Source organism: Coenobita brevimanus, chromosome 72 (assembly GCF_032717465.1).
Source record: "Coenobita brevimanus isolate Jiangsu-jjx chromosome 72, ASM3271746v2, whole genome shotgun sequence".
NCBI lineage: Eukaryota > Metazoa > Arthropoda > Malacostraca > Decapoda > Coenobitidae > Coenobita > Coenobita brevimanus.
In genome coordinates, this window is record NC_137025.1 from 2,937,500 (window position 1) to 2,957,500 (window position 20,001).

Here is a 20,001-nt window from a genome sequence, read left to right on the forward strand (position 1 = left end):
CACACACACACACACACACACACACACACACACACACACACACACACACACACAGTTGGGCTCATGTGTACAACCTCTCATCCAACAACAAAACAACGATGATGATGATTGATAATGATAATGACGATGATGATGATGATGATAATGATGATGACGTATTGATTCACTCACTCATACATACATGCTTGCTTTCTATGTCCATTTCGTTCCTTGCTTACTTGCTTATTTGTTTATTTTCAGGGGGCAGCTTGAAAGATGGGGCTACGAAGCTGCCTGGGTGTGTTGATGTGCCTTACTTCCCTCATCCCATGCACTTCACCGGCGGGATTTTTCCAGTGAGTACCAGATAGATAGATAGATAGACAGACAGACAGACAGACAGATGGACACACAGCAAGACAAATAAACAGACATGGATAGACAAACAAAGACTAACAGACAAATAATCACCTTTCCATACCCATCCACAGAAACTGACACAGCTGCCTAGGTTACTTTTTCTTAAGGTGACAAATCGCACCTGAAGCATTCCAAGATCGGGGGACGGGAGCAAAAGTACTGCCAGTGTGGATTAATGTACAGACCGTAACATACATACATACAAGTGTGAAATTCCTCTAGGTTGGGGTGTAAGAGGGTGGGAGGACAGAGTGGAAAAACACCTAAGAAGATGAAATGGGGAGGGGGGTGTAGTTATTATGGTGTGAAGAATGCATACTTACACACAGGCAACTGGAGGCCCTTCTTACATGTGGCCGCCCCATGAAAGGATTTCCTGGAGGGAGGGAGGGATCAGAGGTAGGAAAAGAAAGTAATTATGCTGCATTTATATCCCCTTCGTATTTATCTTGAGAGTCTTGGCCGTATAAACAATAAATATCCTGAAGACTAACATATCGTCCTCATTTATTTCACCTGGACACATTATTTCATGCTTTTGTGAAGAATAACATACCGTAGGACATGTGCTCAAATTTCTTGTTACTGATGTACAGCATATTTATAATGAGTTTGCGACGAGATATAGGTGAAACAAAAAAGGCTCTCACTAAAAATTCAGGGGGCGCAACTGCCCCCTCCCTTTCCTTCCCCACTTCCGGTGCCCTTGTGGACTTGCAGGTGTGTGAATGTACAGGTGCAGGTAGACCGATGGATGGACGTATACAGTGAATAGACAGAAAGACAGATAGATGGATAGATAAACAGATACATAATGAGTGGGATGGAAGAATGGGTGATGGCTAAGATAACATACAGATTGAAGGATATATAGATTGGTTGTATGATCAAATATAGGTTGATATGTAAGCAGATGGGTGGATGAGGACTTTATATAAATACATAGATGAGTGGATGGATGGACAGACATTGATCAACAGATGGATGGATTTTACTCTTTGTATTCTAACTTAGTCTGAAACTGCCATCTTTCCATCGTGATTTTTCAGCTGTAACAATAGACTATGATGCTAGCCACGAAGAAGTGCTAGGGAATGAATGTAAAGCCGTTGTTCTGTTTAGAATATCATGCTAGTCACGAAGAAGTGCCAGGGAATGGATGTAGAGCCGTTGTTTTTTCTTAGTCTGCTACGGAGCTATGGAAAATAAGCTGCCAAAGGACGAAAAATCTGGGCCAAGTTAAGGTGAAAGGAGTGTAATAGATCCCCTTGTTCTCAGGCTGCCGTCACCGTGGGGCTGGACGTGTGAAAATGGCCGCAGCGTGAAGAAGGATGCAGGTGGGATGGAGAACCTGGTGACGCTAAACACCTGCAAGCTCACCTGTGGCCCGTACGGGATGTTGTGGCCACGACCGAGGGAGGTCATGCTGGGGAAGACAGTAGCAACATTCCTGCCCGACAAAGTGTCTCCCATTGTGACATGTGGGGCGATGAAAGAAACTTGCGCCATGGTAGACGAGGCTTTGGTGATATTCCAGGATAATCTTCAGCGGTACCACCCGGACTACGGCACCAGGGACAAGGCTACGCTGTGGCAGGACTCGTATAACCCACACACGGTGACCCACACACTCCAGGTGGATGTGACTGTCTCGGGTGGGGAAAGGGACCTAAACCTGAACACAGATGAGAGCTACGAGTTGTCGGTGTCCACAAAGGAAGGGGTTACCTTGGCCATCATCATTGCAGACAATTTCTTTGGGGCACGCCACGCCCTTGAGACCCTGAGCCAGCTAGTAGAGTACCACGAATCCGAGGGCAGCCTGATGATCGTAACCAGTGCCAAGATCAAAGATGTCCCGGCCTTCAGGTACCGGGGACTGCTCTTGGACACGGCGCGCAACTTCATGAGCGTGGAGACCATTGAACGCACTCTGGACGCCATGGCAGCCAGTAAGCTAAACACACTCCACCTCCACCTCACGGACTCCCACTCCTTCCCTCTCTACTTGCCAAGCCTCCCCAACTTGGCCTACTATGGGGCCTACGACTCCCGAAAGTTCTACACCCCCGAGACCCTACGCCACCTGCAGAAATATGCCCGGGTCCGCGGGGTTCGCCTCATGCCGGAGATTGACGCCCCCGCCCATGTAGGCAACGGGTTCCAGTGGGGGCCTAAAGAGGGTCTGGGTAACCTGACTGTGTGTGCGAATCAGGTCAGTAGTGGTTAACCCTTTGGAGTTCAGGGACGTCCTCTTTTCATTTTCTACTTACCATCTCTTGACGAAGCTTTATTCAGCTAAGGTTAGGCGTTTTGAAATCTGAGGGTTGGATACAGCCTTACAGAGACCCTTTTCAATACGAGAAGACCTTCCCGAAGTTGAATAAAATCGTCTGCTGGCAAGAAGAATAAACTGAATGGGACGTCACTTGAATTCAGGGGGTTAATTTGGTAACTTTCATTTTTCTTCTTACTTCCACGTGTTTCTGTTCTGCTTATATGTCTCTGGTGGAAGGTACGGGCGTGCATCACTTACTCACTTGATGTAGCACCATATTCATGTGACCCTACATCAAGCGACACACCAAATGGGTAGTTGTAGCACAGGAAACCATATGTTATACTGGGTGATCTTGTGGTGTAGTGGGTTAATGTGCACCAGCCAGATATAACGCCTAAACGTTTACATTCAAGGGAAGGTTTTTGTTTACGGTTCACAATGTGCTACTCAGGGGCTTGCCACTCACCAAACATGTCTGGAGTATTTAGCCTAGCTGCGGGCCCTTACACTCCTGATAAGACACAAAGGATAGGATGATAAACAGAAGAGACCAATCACAGTAAAGCTTCAACTGGGTGACGCCTCTTTTTTAGTTTATTCTCACTATGCTCTGTTCACTTTAACTACGAGTAAAATTGCCATCTTTCCATTCTGATCACCGAACTGAAATAAAGAGCTTAACAACATAATCTGATTTAGTCACGAAGAAGTGCCGTGGAAAGGATGTTGAGCCATAGCACTATTTTTTTTTTTTTTTTTTTTTTTTTTTTTTTTTTTGTCACTGAGCTATGCAAAATTAGCTGAAAGGGGAAAAAAATCAGCTGGTTCAAATTCGTGAACTCTACTTCCTTAATATTTTATTCAGCTTTAGAAATTAGCGTTCTTAACCCCTTCAGTACAAGGATCTCTCTCTCTCTCTCTCTCTCTCTCTCTATTAAAAGGGGGAAAATGAAGGCTGCATCTGACATCCCAATTTTGAAAAGTCTCCCCTATGCTGCGTGTCTCGAAATAGTCCAATATATAGATAAAAAAGACATAATCATATTGAAGAGGTTAGCTGATTTAATTTCTAGGGTAAGTGGGAGTAGTAGCGGCTCATCATGACAAGAACCCGGTGGACTAGAGGCTGATGCTACTCTTTTTCACTAGTACAGTCCTAACGTCCATCACTAATTCGGTCTTCATCACTAATTCAGTCCCAATCTCCACCACTTTTGTACCTCTAACCTCCACTACTTTTAGTTCCAATCTCCACCACCACTGCACTACCAACCCCCGCCACTAACACTCCCAGCCTCCACCATTTTTGCCCTCCTAACCACACCACTTTTAGTCCCAATCTCATCCACTAGTACAATCCTACTCTACAAACCCAGTCCCCACTACACACACACACACACACACACACACACACACACACACACTCCTACTCTCCACCACTTCTAATCTTCAACACTTTCACAGGAGCCGTGGCAGGAGTTTTGCGTGGAACCCCCGTGTGGACAGTTCAACCTGGCCAACCCACACGTGTACAACGTCCTTGGCCAGATCTACAGGGAACTCGTGGACATATTCAACCCCATGGACATCTACCACTACGGCGGCGATGAGGTGAGGGGTTCAGGAGCTACAGTTTGCATATCTTCACCTGGGAAAGATCTGTCACCTTGTTTCTTTTCACCTCTCATATCCATGATCCCCCCCCCCCCTTTTTTTTTTTTTTTTTTTTTTGGGGGGGGGGGCCCCCCCGGCGTAGAGATTTCGTTTCCAGGACAGATCTCAAAGAGTACCGGTATTAAATACAGAGTCATGAAATTTCACACAGCTATGTGTCTTATAATGAACTGGTGCCCTTTGATAGGTAGAATTCTGTCTTTGGTATTTTTTTTTAAATAATGAAAATGCATTATTTTTTTCCTCTGAGATTTCAATGCGCCCTGGCCAAGTAATCTTAACCCGTAGATGGATTAGTACAGTACGTATATACAGTACATGCTGTATACTCACTTTGAAGCACATCACTCAGGGTTTAGTACGTGTATATACCCTTGGGGATTTAAAAATCCCGCTTGGTCATCCGGGGGGGCCCTGGTCCCCCGAGGGGGTGGATAGTGATGGTGGTGGTGGTGGTGGTGATATTGATGGCTGTGGTGGTAGTGGTGGTGGTAGTGATGATGGTGGTGGTTTTTTACTCCTATCACACTTCTCTATTCCATATCACTGATTTTATTACGTTTTAATATCTCTGTGTTACACGGGAGAGGGGGGGGGAAAGGGGTGTGGACCGTCATCCACTTGGTTAGGTGTGCAGGGAGGTGGGGTTATGTGCTTGGTCAGATGGAGGGTTGCAACGGTGTAGCGTTGCCTACGTTTACCTAAGTTGATGGCCAGGTGTAATCGAGCTGGTGGAAAATTTTGAACAGTATCCACAGGAAGCCATTCGCGCCTCACTACAAAGACTCGTCGAATTTCATGCAACCTCAACTTAACAGAACCCACTTTTAGACAATTTAAGTTTTATAAAGTGCCAGATTTATCCAGTTTCCATCGTTCCACTTTGTTCCTTCTCACTGACTGTAGACGATTTTATTATGCAGGGAGAAGCCACCACTTGCTACCCCCACCAACGAAACTGGGGAGGGTTATGTGTTCACCCCAGTCTGTATGTTTATAGATAACAGTTTAAGGATTTGAATTTCATTAAATCAGGCTTTACTGATCTACCAGAAGACCCGCCGACATGTCGTAAAAATACCCCCGCTAATACCAATACACCAGTCCTGTATGAGACAGCCCTAGCATGTATTCAATATGAACGGTGGGTGTTAGCGCCGAAGTGGTGACATGTAGAGGTGAATGGTATGTAGGAGGACTGCTGGGCCTTGAAAGCAGGCTGTGAAGCCTATGCCCAGAGTCGGACACACACACACACACACACACACACACACACACACACACACACACACACACACAAAAGATGGACAAGATACCTCACAAAGTTGTTATCAGATTTCAGTGATATTTGGTGGACAGGTGGGCAATTAGTCAAGGAATAGTTGATTACATTTTGAGGTGGATCCGAATCTGAAGGCTGGAGTAAAAAATAATTCTGATTGGCGTCGGCGAAGGAATGCCTTTGTGTGTGTGTGTGTGTGTGTGTGTGTGTGTGTGTGTGTGTGTTTAACTAGACACACTAAGACGAGAGACTAAATTACCTCCACCAACAACGCAGGAAAGAGGTTGGTTTAGAAATCATATACTGCCGTTGGAGGTATGCACTCTCTGAATGTTTTCGGCTTTTTTTCTGTTTCTAGCATCATCTCGGTAGCCCCGTGTTTATCAGGTAGCTATTTACCCAAGATCTCTCTCCTATGGGGCGTGTGGCATGATCAGTGGCATACCTGTGATCAGTACCATAATACCATGTTGGAGAAATACGTCATAGAACAAGTATATTATGTTAAAAATTGTGTAGTTACAGTATTCAAGATAAGGTGGTATGTATATCGTAAAAAAGAGGCTGTGAGAGCAAGTTTTAATGTTTGAGAAGCTGAGAAAAACACTACCATCTGCTCTTAACATAAAAACATATTAAAGAGTACTAGACATTAATAATAATAATAATAATAATAATAATAAAAACTAGTACTAGCATACACTGCAAGACGATGACGATGATGATTAATGATAATAATAATAATAATAATTAATAATAATAATAATAATAATTAATAATAATAATAATAATAATTAATAATAATAATAATAATAATAATAATAATAAAAACTAGTACTAACATACATTGCAAGATGATGATGATGATGATGATGATGACGATAACAGAGGTGCATGGGGACAGTTCTCCTTGTTGCTATTGAGATCCCCTAGTAAGCGTGTTCAATCCTGCAGGTGAACCTCAACTGCTGGAACACGACGGACGAGATCGTTCAGTGGATGATGAACAACAACTTCGGCCTGACGGAGAACAGCTATTACGAGCAGTGGGGGGTGTTCCAGGAGAAGGCCAGGCAACTCCTAGCCAACGCAACTCTAGCAAAAGCCCGGCCCGAACCCCTAGGCCTCATATGGACCTCCCACTTGACCGAACAGGGCAGGAATGAGCGCTACCTGGACCCGAACAAGTACGTCATACAGATCTGGACCACGAAGCAGGACCCGGTCATCAAGCAGCTGCTGGAACAAGGATACAGGGTCATCTTCAGCAACCACGACGCCTGGTACCTGGACTGCGGTTTCGGTGCGTGGGTAGGCGAGGGAAACAACTGGTGCTCGCCGTACAAGGGCTGGCAGCTGATCTACGACAACAGCCCGCACGAGATCGCCACCCAGCTCACCGGAAACCCCCAGACGCAGTCCATCCTAGGCGGTGAGGTTGCCATGTGGAGCGAGCAGACCGACGATGCTTCCCTGGATGCTAAGGTGGGTGAGGCGAGGTGTGTGTGGGTGAGGGTTAGATTGGAGGGGTGTGAAGGGAACATACCTCATTTCGTAAGCGATGTAGGGCTGGGATGATGATGATGATGATGACAGCTATGCAGACTTCTAACTCATTTGTTCTCGTCCTCAGCTGTGGCCTCGTAGTGCCGCATTGGGTGAGCGTCTGTGGAGCAACCCCACTACGGGATGGTACGACGCTGAGCCCAGGTTTGTGCACCACAGACAGCGGCTGGTGTCACGAGGCATCAACGCAGACCGCATCCAGCCCGAGTGGTGCCACCAGAACGAGGGTCACTGCTACCTATAGTCACTGGTGCCACTTTTGGACTGTGGGCACTGCTGGCACTTTACACCCATCGCCCCTCTGCATCCCTCTCCAAGTCGTCATGAGCCATCGAACAAAATATCATCAACCGCTTCAATCTGATGACATATTATGTTGTTTTATTCTTGCTAACTCCAGATGATGTTATTCAGCATAGAAAGTACCGTGAGTTGGGAGATGGAATTATGAGGGCTACATGTAACCACTTCAGTCCGAAACTTCCACCAATGGCTAAATGCGCACCTTCAATCAAACAGAAAGTGGGCCATGGTAATGAAAAGGTTGCTAATGTGATCCACCAAAGCTCTGGCCTGTCCCCCGAAAACTGGGCTACAGAAGCTTTATTGTATGTGTGACCCTGACTGTGATATGTCTCCATCAAGGGGTTAGGGGCAAAGGGTGAAGAGAATTGTAGTTCATAAGTGTATCTGTTGAGAGGCCACGTTGTTGTCTTTGTGGTGGTTAAGTAGTTAGTCCCGGTGCTTTAATTATATATACGCCAGTTATCGATCCGGCAAAGCAAGACAGTATCATTTTCGGCAACGCGTCCTATACCGTTGTGCTAGATTCAGGCTGTGTGTGTGTGTGTGTGTGTGTGTGTGTGTGTGTGTGTGTGTGTGTGTGTGTGTGTGTGTGATGGCAATATGAAGCACACGACAAAAGACCACGAGGAGGAGGGATACCCTCTGTCGTTTGAGGAGGAATAAAGAAGTATGGAAGGAGTTACGCGAATTATTATTATCATTATTACTATTATTATTATTATTATTATTGTTATATTATTACACAGATATACACTGAAAAAAAAATTGTTATGATTATTTTATATGATTTTTATATATTTTTATAAAAAATGAAAACAATTTTTCTCCATCACGTAACATTCATTCACAAAACACCCTTTTTTCAATTAGATTTTTTTTTTTAATGATTTCCCACAATATAATAATTGAAATATGGATATCTTATTACAATGATATCTGTGAATTTAGTATTTTCTGATACCGAAATCCGTGTTTAAAACGAAACAGTTATTTCATTTGATAATAAGACAGAATACAGCTGGAACACAACAGAGGGATGAGTGCAAACATATCTCACTGGGACTCAGTTGATTAGTGCCCTTCTATTGCTTTCAGTGCAGCGTTTCTTTTTTTCACAGCGATATTTATTGAAAATAGTGGTTTATTGCACTGATCCCTGGTTTATTGCTCTGACGTAAGTGGCCTGGTGCGGAAACTTGGCAGAGATTATAATGCAGAAGAATGGAGACTATTTATACGCTGATGTAAAAGACGTCTGAAAGGTGTACTTCTTCATAATGGTAGTAAATATGCATCAGTATTGTTGCTCATTCCGTGCATTTAAAAGACGCGTACCAGAATTTGGCAAAACTTCTCGAGAAAATCAACTACAATGAACACTGTTGGTGGCGACGTAATACTTCTGTGCATCTTACTGGGTCTGGCTCTGGGTAGACATAATTCCCTTGTTTTCTCTGTGGGTGGGACAGCAGAGCCAAGGATTTACACTGGGTTCAGAAGGAATGGCCGAACAGAAAAAAATCTACAGCTTGGCGCCAAAAACATCATCAGACCCAGCTTGGTGAATCCAGATAGTGCTGCTCCCATCAATTCATATTAAGCTTGGATTAATGAAGCAGTCTGTCAAAGTCTATCAAAATGTGAAGCCTGTTTTATGTACCTGTGCCAAAAGTTTCCTGGTCTGTCTGAAGCTCAATTGAAAGAGGGTGTATTTACTGGACCTGATATTATAAATCTGATTTCTGATGCAGAATCTGATGGTGCGATGAACGACCTGGAACGAGAGGCCTGGGTATCATTCAAGGAATTAATTTCTTAGTTTTTAGGTAACAGTAAGGATCCAAATTACAAAGAAACTGTGAGAAATTTGTAGGTCAAGTTTAAGGAGTCTCAAAGTTCACGTTTTGGATTAGCATCTAGAATTTTTCCCCGAAAATCTTGGGGCGGTGAGTGAAGGACAGGGTGAAAAATTCCATCAGGATATCAAGGATGTGTAGGGAAAGTACCAGGGACGTTGTTGGCATGTCAGCTGGATGGCGGACGACTACTGAGTGATTCATAGGGACGAGCCAGAAAAAGTGTACAAACGACTGGCCACCAAACGATGTACTTGAGCAAAAATACTGAGAAGTTGCAAATATACAGTATGTCAAAAAAATTACACTGCCTAAATATTTTCATTTCCAAACAACTGTGAACAATATTGTTTAGACAGACTGATATTTTAAGATTTGCTATTATTATTTTTTGTAATAAAATGTGATGTGATGGAAACATTTTAAATGTATTTTTTTACTGTGTTAAAAAGGGCAATAAAAAAGAAATATTCAGAATTACAACAATATTTAATTACTTTAATTTTGCAGACCACTGTTACTGTCATTATCATTACCATTATTATTATTATTATTATTATAATAATAATTATTATTATTATTATGACAGCAATATGAAGCAGGGGCATAACAAGATCTTCAAAAATCTGGGGGGGGGGGGAGTAAGGGTAATCGTAACAAAATTTGCACACGTTAGCTAGATAAACCGAAGAGAGAGAGAGAGAGAGAGTGAGTGAGTGAGAGAGAGAGAGAGAGAGTTACCTGTGTCCTCGCTAACTCATTCAGGTACGAGGAAAGGTAATAAATAGTTAACACATAACTACAGGTGTAAATGGCTTCTGTTTAGCGCTCGTGCGTGTGTGTGTGTGTGTGTGTGTGTGTGTGTGTGTGTGTGTGTGTGAGAGAGAGAGCAAGAACTTTCCAGCAGTCTACCAGGAATTGATAAAGTTATTGCGCAGTAAAGACAAGTACACACTTAACACGCCGCTCAGAAAGACCCAAGCACCGCAGAAAGGCCGCGTACTGCCACACCCTGCACGCACCCTACATACCGGTACTACTACACCTTACACCACCACATCGTACATCACACTGCCACACTACACACTACCACACCACACTACGCCACACTTCTCACACTACCACACCACATCTCACATAGCCACAATATACACTACCACACCACACAATACCATACGTTACACTCCTCACACCACCACACCACATAGGCACAATACACACTACCACACCACACACTGCCACACATCACACACTGTACCCTACTTCATCACCGTCCCTTCCTCCCTCTCCACCTCACCCACACACACTCTCCTAGTCAGTCTCTCACTCTCCACTCTCTCCACAGGGACAAACCATCTCAAGGTGCTTCCCCTAACACTTTCTAGTATTTCCACTAACACCGCCACGCTCCCTGGTTTCCGCATTTGTCTGTCTGTCTGCGTAATTCCACATCCCCCTCTCACACGCCTCATTCCACTCCTCACACTCTTGACCTGTGTCCTTCCATCAGAGTCCAAGCTTCACTTCCGTACGTCAGAGCCAGGGCACCCATCATCCACTTTCGTAATACAGGACAACCCTCAAATAACTCCACACTGAGTAATAATAATAATAATAATAATAATTATAATAATAATAATAATAATAAAAATCTGTAATCCAGGAAAATATATACTACGCTGGGTGGTAATGATGCACCAACCCACGTATTCCCCACGCGCCCTGAAAGCAAAGTGGGTTACGGTAGCGGGGGGTTGGCGACGGCTCTGTTAAAAATATATATATATACATCAGAAACACGCATATTCAATTCAAGACACGCGTTAATGTCAGAAATAAAATGTGCGGAAAAAATTAAAATAAAATGCTGGAGTTTCTGACCATTTCTATACGGCTTCCCATTCAGTATCTCAGTCCATTATGCGAGGGATGGCTGGCTGCGTCTATAATCCTGCCCATATAACAAAGTACTTAATTATATGGGGCTGGAGAGTAAGTGTATAATCGATGAAATAAGGCGGGAAAAGCCGTAGAGTTAAACAGCGACTAGTATGGGAGGTGCGACCCTAACGAGGCTATAGACAGGTGTTTAAAGAGAGAGAGAGAGAGAGAGAGAGAGAGAGAGAGAATATAGCTTAGCATCCTTTCGACGGCACTTCCTCGTGACTAGCATCTGTTAATCTCGTCATAGCTGGGTAGTAAAGATGGAGAGATGCCAATTGTATGCCAAGTTAAAGTGAACAGAGTATAGACGAAAGCATAGAGTTGGGGTGGACATGAGGGGGGTGGATTTGGAGTGGCGGGGGGGGGAGTGGATGCGGGGGTAGCGGAGATGAATCATGATAGGGAGGATGGGAAGCAGAGTAGGTCTAAATTAACCCCTTCAGATCGAGGACCTTGCATTTTATTCTCGCTTATTCCAGATTATTATGTAAGTGAGGTGGAGGGGGAGAGGAGGGGAAGACCGAGGATGAGATGAAGGGGTGGGAGGTATATAAGGGGGGGGGTGAGCGTGATGTGGAGCGATTTGTTTGTAGCCACTCATTAGGGCGTCTGGCAATAGATAGATGGATAGATAGATAGGTACATATAGATAGATAGATAGATAGACAGAAAGGTACATAGAGATAGACAGGTAGACAGATAGGTGCATATAGATACATAGACAGATCGGTACATATAGATAGATAGACAGTTCGGAGCACAGATAGATAGACAGATAGGAACATATAGATATAGAGAGATAGATAGATAGATAGATAGACTGAGAGACAGACAGGTAGATACAGATAGATAGACAGACAGGTACATATAGATAGATAGAAAAATCGTCTCGTAATGGAGATAGGGAAATATCTCCATCAACTTCCTCTATCAAAGAAAAATGTTCCCGAATTTTTTATAAGTCGTGTGGTTGAAAGATTGATAAAATAATAAATAAATAAATAAATAAAATGTGCAAAAAATGGCATATGAGAAAATATGAAGATTTAGCCTATACTATGCTAAATAAATCGCTAAGGAAAAGTTATCACGTAGTCTCCTATGGCAACTAGTATAAGGATGTTTGTGTAGGTTATCCTGGATTCTCTCTCTCTCTCTCTCTCTCTCTCTCTCTCTCTCTCTCATACCGGTATCCTTTTTTTGCCCCACCTGGAGCGTAAGGCCCCGGGGCTAGGCAACTTATTAAGGCGAGTGACCAGTTCTTCTTCCCTGAGTAGCATTATATGAGAAACAAACTCCACTTAACCCTTTGATTTCAACGCTTAAGAGCCACATCCTGTTGGAATGTCCCGACCAAGGCCACATTCACCTAATCCTACTAAACCACCAGGCGTCCCTCTGTTGGTGATATGGTTACCACCCAGCGTAGTACGTGGCTTCTTGGGTTATAGGATCCTTTTGGCTTGTTACTCAGCCTAGTCACCACAAAGCAGCACTATATCCAGTGAGTGGATGGTGGGCGCCTCAACCTACCAACAAACAACAGTGGCGAAAAACAACAGCCACTACTACTACCACTATTGCTACTACTACTACTACTATTGCTACTACTACTAATACTACGACTACTACTACTACTGCTCCTGCTGCTACTACTACTACTGTACTTAGAAATATAACAAAAATAAAGATACCGCTGGCGACAAGGACCCAATAAGCAAAAAGGAAGGATGCTTGCCTAGTGTGTGCGCGTGTGCCAGGAAAAAGTAGGAAAGTTTTCTGTTCCAAGGCTGTCAGGCAAGATTTTAGTGCGTCCGTGTGTGTGTGTGTGTGTGTGTGTGTGTGTGTGTGTGTGTGTGTGTGTGTGTGTGTGTGTGTGTGTGTGTGTGTGTGTGTGTGTGTGTGTGTGTGTGTGTGTGTGTGTGTGTTAATGTGGTAGACAAGCTTGTAAAATGACTATAATCTGAGAAGTGTCATTGTACAGGTGTGGTGTGGTGTGGTGTAGATGTGGTGTGGTGTGTGGTATAACGCAAGGACAGTGTGGGTGTGGTGTGGCGTGGTGTGGTGTGGTGTGGTGTGGAGAGGGGGGTGTGGCCGAGTGGCTATATTGCTAACATCGCAGGTTCGATCCAAGAGTAAAATGGGGATATAATCTGCGTTTTGTGCAAGAAATAAATACACTACTACTTGCGATACCCCAGTCTTAGGAAATGAGAGAGAGAGAGAGAGAGAGAGAGAGAGAGAGGGAGAGCAAAGAAGAATCTAGTACAGTGCTGTCCTACCGTATGCACTTTCACTTCCAAAAGGTAGGTCTCTCTCTCTCTCTCTCTCTCTCTCCCCGCGTCAGTGTCGTCATGGCAACACTAATGAGAAATGGATTTATTTACAGTGTTAATTATGACTTTCTTTTGTAATCTGCTTGTGGGTTATACATGCTCTCTCTCACTCTCTCTCTCTCTCTCTCTCTCTCTCGCTCACTCTCTCTCTCTCTCTATCTCTCACCTTGTTATGACCTACATCCGCCCCCACTTCTTTCACTCATCTCTGCCCCCTCCCTCCGCCCACCCCACCCCCCACAAGGGAAATTCCAGGTAATCCTCTTCGGGGAAAGGAGGGGGAGGAGGGGGGAGGAGGGAGGTGAAAGCGGTCCTGGGATTGGCTGGATGAGGATTGTAAAACTGGTCCCTTACTGGTCCCTGTGTGTGTGTGTGTGTGTGTGTGTGTGTGTGTGTGTGTGTGTGTGTGAGAGAGAGAGAGAGAGATTGAAAGGAAGAGTGAAAGGGAAAATACTAATACATTATCAAAATATTTTCCTCAGTCACAGAAAAAGATAAGGAAAAGAAAAATATAAATAAATGAAGATAGGGAAAAGATAACAAAAAGATAAGGAACAGAAAAAGATAAGGAAAAATATAAGGGATAGAGAAGGATAAGGGACAAAAAACGATACGGAAAAGATAAGGAAAAGAAAAAGATAAGGAAAAGAAGAAAAAGATAAGGAAAAGAAAAAGATAAGGAAAAGAAAAAGATAAGGAAAAGAAAAAGATAAGGGAAAGAAAAAGATAAGGAAAAGAAAAAGATAAGGAAAAGAAAAAGATAAGGGGCAGAAAAAGATATGGGACAGAAAAAGATAAGGGGCAGAAAAAGATATGGGACAGAAAAAGATAAGGGGCAGAAAAAGATAAGTGACAGAAAAAGATAAGTGACAGAAAAAGATAAGGGGCAGAAAAAGATAAGTGACAGAAAAAGATAAGTGACAGAAAAAGATAAGTGACAGAAAAAGATAAGTGACAGAAAAAGATAAGTGACAGAAAAAGATAAGTGACAGAAAAAGATAAGTGACAGAAAAAGATAAGTGACAGAAAAAGATAAGGGGCAGAAAAAGATAAGGGACAGAAAAAGATAAGGAATAGAAAAAGATAAGGGGCAGAAAAAGATAAGGGACAGAAAAAGATAAGGGGCAGAAAAAGATAAGGGGCAGAAAAAGATAAGGAAAAAGAAAACAGAAAAGGAAAAAAAGAAATAAAAACGAACAAAATCATTAAATCATTTTTTTTTTTTATCAGGCTATCCCTTAACCCGTTTTCTGTTTTGACTTATTCTGGCTTCCTTCAGACGATTTTTTTGCAGCTGGGGGGAGGGGGGTGGATGTGGAGGGGTTTGATACGGCCCTTCTTAACCCTTTCACTACGAGGTCTTTCTTAAGCTGAAGAAATCGGTCGTGGAATAAGAATATATGGATGTTTGTGTCATCGTAGTGAAAGGGTGTCTATTTGTGTTTATCTATCTACGCATTTATCTATCTATGTATCTATCTGTTATCTATTACTTTATTATCTATTTATGTTTATCTATCTATATATTTACCTATCAATCTATCGACCTGTTTATCTATCCATCTATCTATCTATCTACATTTCTATCTATCTATCTGTCTATCTATCCATCTATCTGTTCATCCATCTATCTACATTTCTATCTATCTGTTTAACCATCTATCTATATTTCTATCTATCTGTCTATCTATCCATGTTTATCTATCTTGTTTATATGTACATTATTACTTGCTCCTCTTTATTTACGTTTTATTTCCTTTATTTTCTGTTTATTTTTATTTTTACCCCCGCATCGCACGGCAGGGGGGTAACGCATTTCATCCAGCAACTTAGTCTGTCTGTTACTAAGATTACGAAAAAAAAAAAAAAAAGATATTGTGGTTTTTCCTGCGATATTTCTACTACCACTAATCAATTTTATTTCCAATTGGTGTGTGTGTGTGTGTGTGTGTGTGTGTGTGTGTGTGTGTGTGTGTGTGTGTGTGGCGCTATTTCAGTCTATTGTGTTGACATGAATTTCTCTCTCTCTCTCTCTCTCTCTCATGTGGAAAACAGTATGGCATTTATAACACCATAACTATTACATGTTATATCCCTGCCCAGTGCATGACTTGGACCCTTCACTACGATGACGTGTGTGTGTGTGTGTGTGTGTGTGTGTGTGTGTGTGTGTGTGAGAGAGAGAGAGAGAGAGAGAGAGAGAGAGAGAGAGAGACCCGGTCCCTACGAGGCGGTCCGGCCTTAATACTAATACAGTGCTAATATTACAGGGAGAAATGAACAGCACAGCAGAAGGCTCTCTCCCCTACCCTCCAGACCCTCCGGCATTTGCCGTACAGGAAACAAGAGAGGAAGTAATACGTTGCAGGAATGAAAAACCTGAAGGAATTTTACAGGATCGGCAGAAAGTAGAATAATATGGAAATGGAGAATTTAGGCATATAGCCACATACTTACTCTATGCATGCACTTTTTTACTGTTTATATATATATATATATATATATATATATATATATATATATATATATATATATATATATATATATATATATAAAACAGATGAACAGAATGTGTCTATTATATAAATTTGCCCTAAAATACTGTCTATGTTAATTACTAGTTTAGGTGTATTGTGTTTAATAAATAGATGAATGTAGACTCGAATATGCAATAATTGCTCCATCCTAACTAAACGATACCAATCGCGTCGAGATACATGTCCAGTCTCTTTTGAAATATATTTATGATACTATTCTCAATCACATTCCCAGGGGGTTTATTCCATTCACTCACAACAGAGTAAGTGAAGAAGTTTTTGGCTGCATCAAGATTAGCCCTCCTTGCTTGCAACTTCATACCATTTCCTCGAGTTCCAGTCTCGGCAATTACTGTGAACAGCTTGCCTGAATCAGTATTACTAAAGCCTTTCAGAATCTTAAAACATTCAATCAGCTGTCCCCTGAGAGAATAAGTTTAATTCCCTGAGCCTCTCGAGGTATGGTTTATTCCTCAGGGACGGGATTAACTTGGAAGCGCTACACTGAACCGCCTCGAGTATTTCTGTATCTCAGGTGAGGCGCCCAAAATTGCACTGCAGACTCTAAGTATGGCCTGACTACGCTTTTGTACAGGGGGATCACAATATCTCTGTTTTTATATGTCTACTGTCTTTTGATGAAGCCTAGGGCCCTGCTGGCTTTATTGGCGGCAGAGATACGTTGATTTGAACATTTTAGGTCGTCTGACATTAGTATTCCTAGATCCTTGACTAATGAGGACTTGCTAATGATCTGACCCCTCATTTCGTAATCGTACCTTTGGTTTTTCTCGCCACATTGCAGTACCTGACATTTAGCTACGTTGAAGGGCATTTGCCATGTTTCTGACCAGCAGTGAGAGAGAGAGAGAGAGAGAGAGAGAGAGAGAGAGAGAGAGAGAGAGAGAGAGAGGATAAAACCAAATCATGTTGAGAACTATTCAGGCATCACAAGCAGAGAGAGAGAGAGAGAGAGAGAGAGAGCAGAGAGAGAGAGAGAGAGAGAGAGAGAGTGTGTGTGTACCTGGTTACTAAGATGGTGCAAGTGGTTTTTCCTGCCTTGAGACAGAGGCCTTGCTAGACCGCTTCATTACGACATTTGTTGAAGGAAAAAAACAAAACAAAAAAGAAAAGAGGAAAAACTCGTCTAATCGTGGGAAGAAGTCAATCGTCAGGAGAAAGAAAGAAAGAAAGAAAGAAAGTTACGTCCTTGTAGTGAATTGGTTCAGTTGGATAAAATAAGTTAACTACAAAAATAAACAAATAAATGAATACAAATGAAAGGGGTCATCATACTGAAGGGGTACTGGAGGAGGAGGAGGAGGAGGAGAAATGAAGAAATCAAGAAGGAAGAAAAAGAAGGGTAAGGTAAATATACTGTACTGCTCTCTCTCCCTCTCTCTTTCTCTCTCTCTCTCTCTAAGGGTGTGACGAAAAAAGGGGAGAGAGAAAGATAAGGTATTGTTCCTGGCAGATATATATTTTTTCCAATTAATAAAGACTACATTTTAAACTCTTCAATTCCAAAAACCTCCCCCCCCCCGCAGCTGAGAGAGAGAGAGAGAGAGAACGACCGGAACGTACTATAACCGTCGTTGGAGTGAAGGGACTGACCACTGGGTAGGCAAGGTAGGAGGGGGAGTATAACCTGTTCAAAAACGTTCAGACCTATCCTAACCCTCCATTCCTTGCGCTCCCGACCACACACCCACACCCACACACACACCCACACCTTTACACGAACACACCCACACACACACCTTTACACGAACACACCCACACATCTTTACACCCACACCCACACACACACACCAATCTGAAAAAGGTGAAAACTCATGGATTTTCGACAAAGTACAGGTAGGTTGTCGTCTCCATAAACAAGAAACCACTTATCTATCTATCTATCTGTCTACCTATGTATCTATCTATATCTATATCTATTCATCCTGTCACTCTATCTATCTATCTACCTATTCATCTATATACCTCTACCTATATCTATCTACTGTATAAACGTAACAAAAAATCAATTTGGTACCTTTTAAAAATTCAAAAGACACCGATATTTATTTTTCTCATGGGATACAAGACCAAGACACGTATCATCCTCAACGTCACCTCAGACATCCGGAAATTCCGCGTAGACCAATATTCGCGTAAACTGGCAACCGTATACCTGGAATACACCCGAAGGAGAGAGAGAAGTCCGGAGCTCAGTCACCCGCCGGACGCGATCGGGAGAGGGTGTGTTGCAACCGGGCTCTCGGTTTTAGTATTACTGTACGTTATTTCTACCTGTGTACCTGAGAGTTGAGTACGGGTTCTCCTTCGCAAGTACACCTGTAAACCGTAAGTACACGTAATTAGTCACACCTGTACATCAGTTTTACACCTGTAATTAGCCGTGTAGTGTGCATTTAGCCTATTTATCCAGAATTTGTGTGTTAGTAGAGAAGGTATTTTTTTTTACGTTTAAGCTGTATCGTATGTCACTTAACGGGCTAGTCTAGGTCATTAGGTCACGTCTAATTGGCTGGTAATAACAGTTTGCCGGTAAGCTGACATTTTCGTCTTTCTAGCTTCATGTTCTATTTTTATTATTATTTTTCTTTTTTTTCTGGGGGGGCTCAGGTAATTATCGAAAAATATATAAAATTCTCCTTCCACTATTTCAGACGCACTGGATTATCATTTTCAGATTATGAGGATTCCTTTTTCATTTTTTTTTTAAACTGACGAAGCCTTTCAACCCCTTCAAAACCTGGGCATCAAATTTGTATTATTGTTATTATCATTATTATTATTATTATTATTACTACTACTACTACTACTACTATTACTACTACTACCACCACCACCACCACCAGTACTCTCCTACTTCTACTACTACTACTCTTCTGCTACTACTACTACTACTACTACCACCACCACCACCACTACTCTCCTGCTACTTCAACAACTACTACTACTACTACTACTACTACTACTTTCCTTCTGCTACTACTACTGCTATTACCATTTTTTTTTTTATTAATCGGATTTTGACTAATATTTTTCAACTTAGATAAATCATACCTGTAAAAATATCTAATTAATTAACTTCATCTGGTGTGTGTGTGTGTGTGTGTGTGTGTGTGTGTGTGTGTGTGTGTGTGTGTGTGTGTGTGTGTGTGTGTGTATGTATGTGTGTGTGTGTGTGTGTGTGTGTGTGTGTGTGTGTGTGTGTGTGTGTGTGTGTGTGTGTGTGTGTGTGAGAGAGAGAGAGAGAGAGAGAGAGAGAAAGGTGGAGAGGACGAGGGGGAGGGGAAGACCGAGGATGCCCCTGAGGGATGGGGGGTTGAAGATGGGACAGCCTCGGAGACACGGAGGCGATTCGTCTGTGGCCACACCTTACAGGATTAAGGTGTCAGGCTAAAAAGATTGATAGATAGATAGATAGATAGACAGATAGATAAACTGATAGATAGAATTCCGCCTCTCATACCATATAATCATGATGCTCTTCGTAATGTTAGTCTTTGGCGGTACATTAAGTTTGTCGAGTTGATTTAACGTGAGCGACTGACTGCTAAATAACAATAGTCTGAAATGAAATACAGAAAGACTATCTACTGTATCTATCTATCTGTCCATGTCCATCTATCTGTCCATGTCTATCTATCTGTCTATCTATCAATCTATGTTAGTGTGGTTCCTAACTTGCATGGATTTAGAAACTGTTAGAAAAATCCCCATCTACAGGATTCACTTTGCGCTCCTTGCTTCACATATATATACATAAATCCCTTGGTCATGAGGGATTTACTGCTACACATAAATC

At 42.4% G+C, this 20,001-nt stretch overlaps 1 protein-coding gene across 1 annotated transcript; it reads left to right on the plus strand.

The window, feature by feature from the left end:
- The first annotated feature begins 255 nt into the window (after positions 1-255).
- Positions 256-7,446, plus strand: LOC145407234 (chitooligosaccharidolytic beta-N-acetylglucosaminidase-like). Its single transcript, XM_080278269.1, has 5 exons — positions 256-335; positions 1,678-2,614; positions 4,145-4,291; positions 6,591-7,121; positions 7,270-7,446. The coding sequence occupies exons 1-5, from the start codon at positions 256-258 to the stop codon at positions 7,444-7,446; spliced, it is 1,872 nt and encodes a 623-aa protein (XP_080134395.1).
- Positions 7,447-20,001: the final 12,555 nt, after the last annotated feature.

What these genes read in the sequence shown, in the direction of transcription:
- LOC145407234 (XM_080278269.1), top strand. Translation starts at nt 256, where the DNA reads ATGGGGCTACGAAGCTGCCTGGGTGTGTTGATGTGCCTTACTTCCCTC. An exon ending in TCACCGGCGGGATTTTTCCA is followed by an intron (nt 336 to 1,677) that starts GTGAGTACCAGA and finishes CCTTGTTCTCAG; the next exon opens with GCTGCCGTCACCGTGGGGCT. An exon ending in ATGCTTCCCTGGATGCTAAG is followed by an intron (nt 7,122 to 7,269) that starts GTGGGTGAGGCG and finishes TCTCGTCCTCAG; the next exon opens with CTGTGGCCTCGTAGTGCCGC.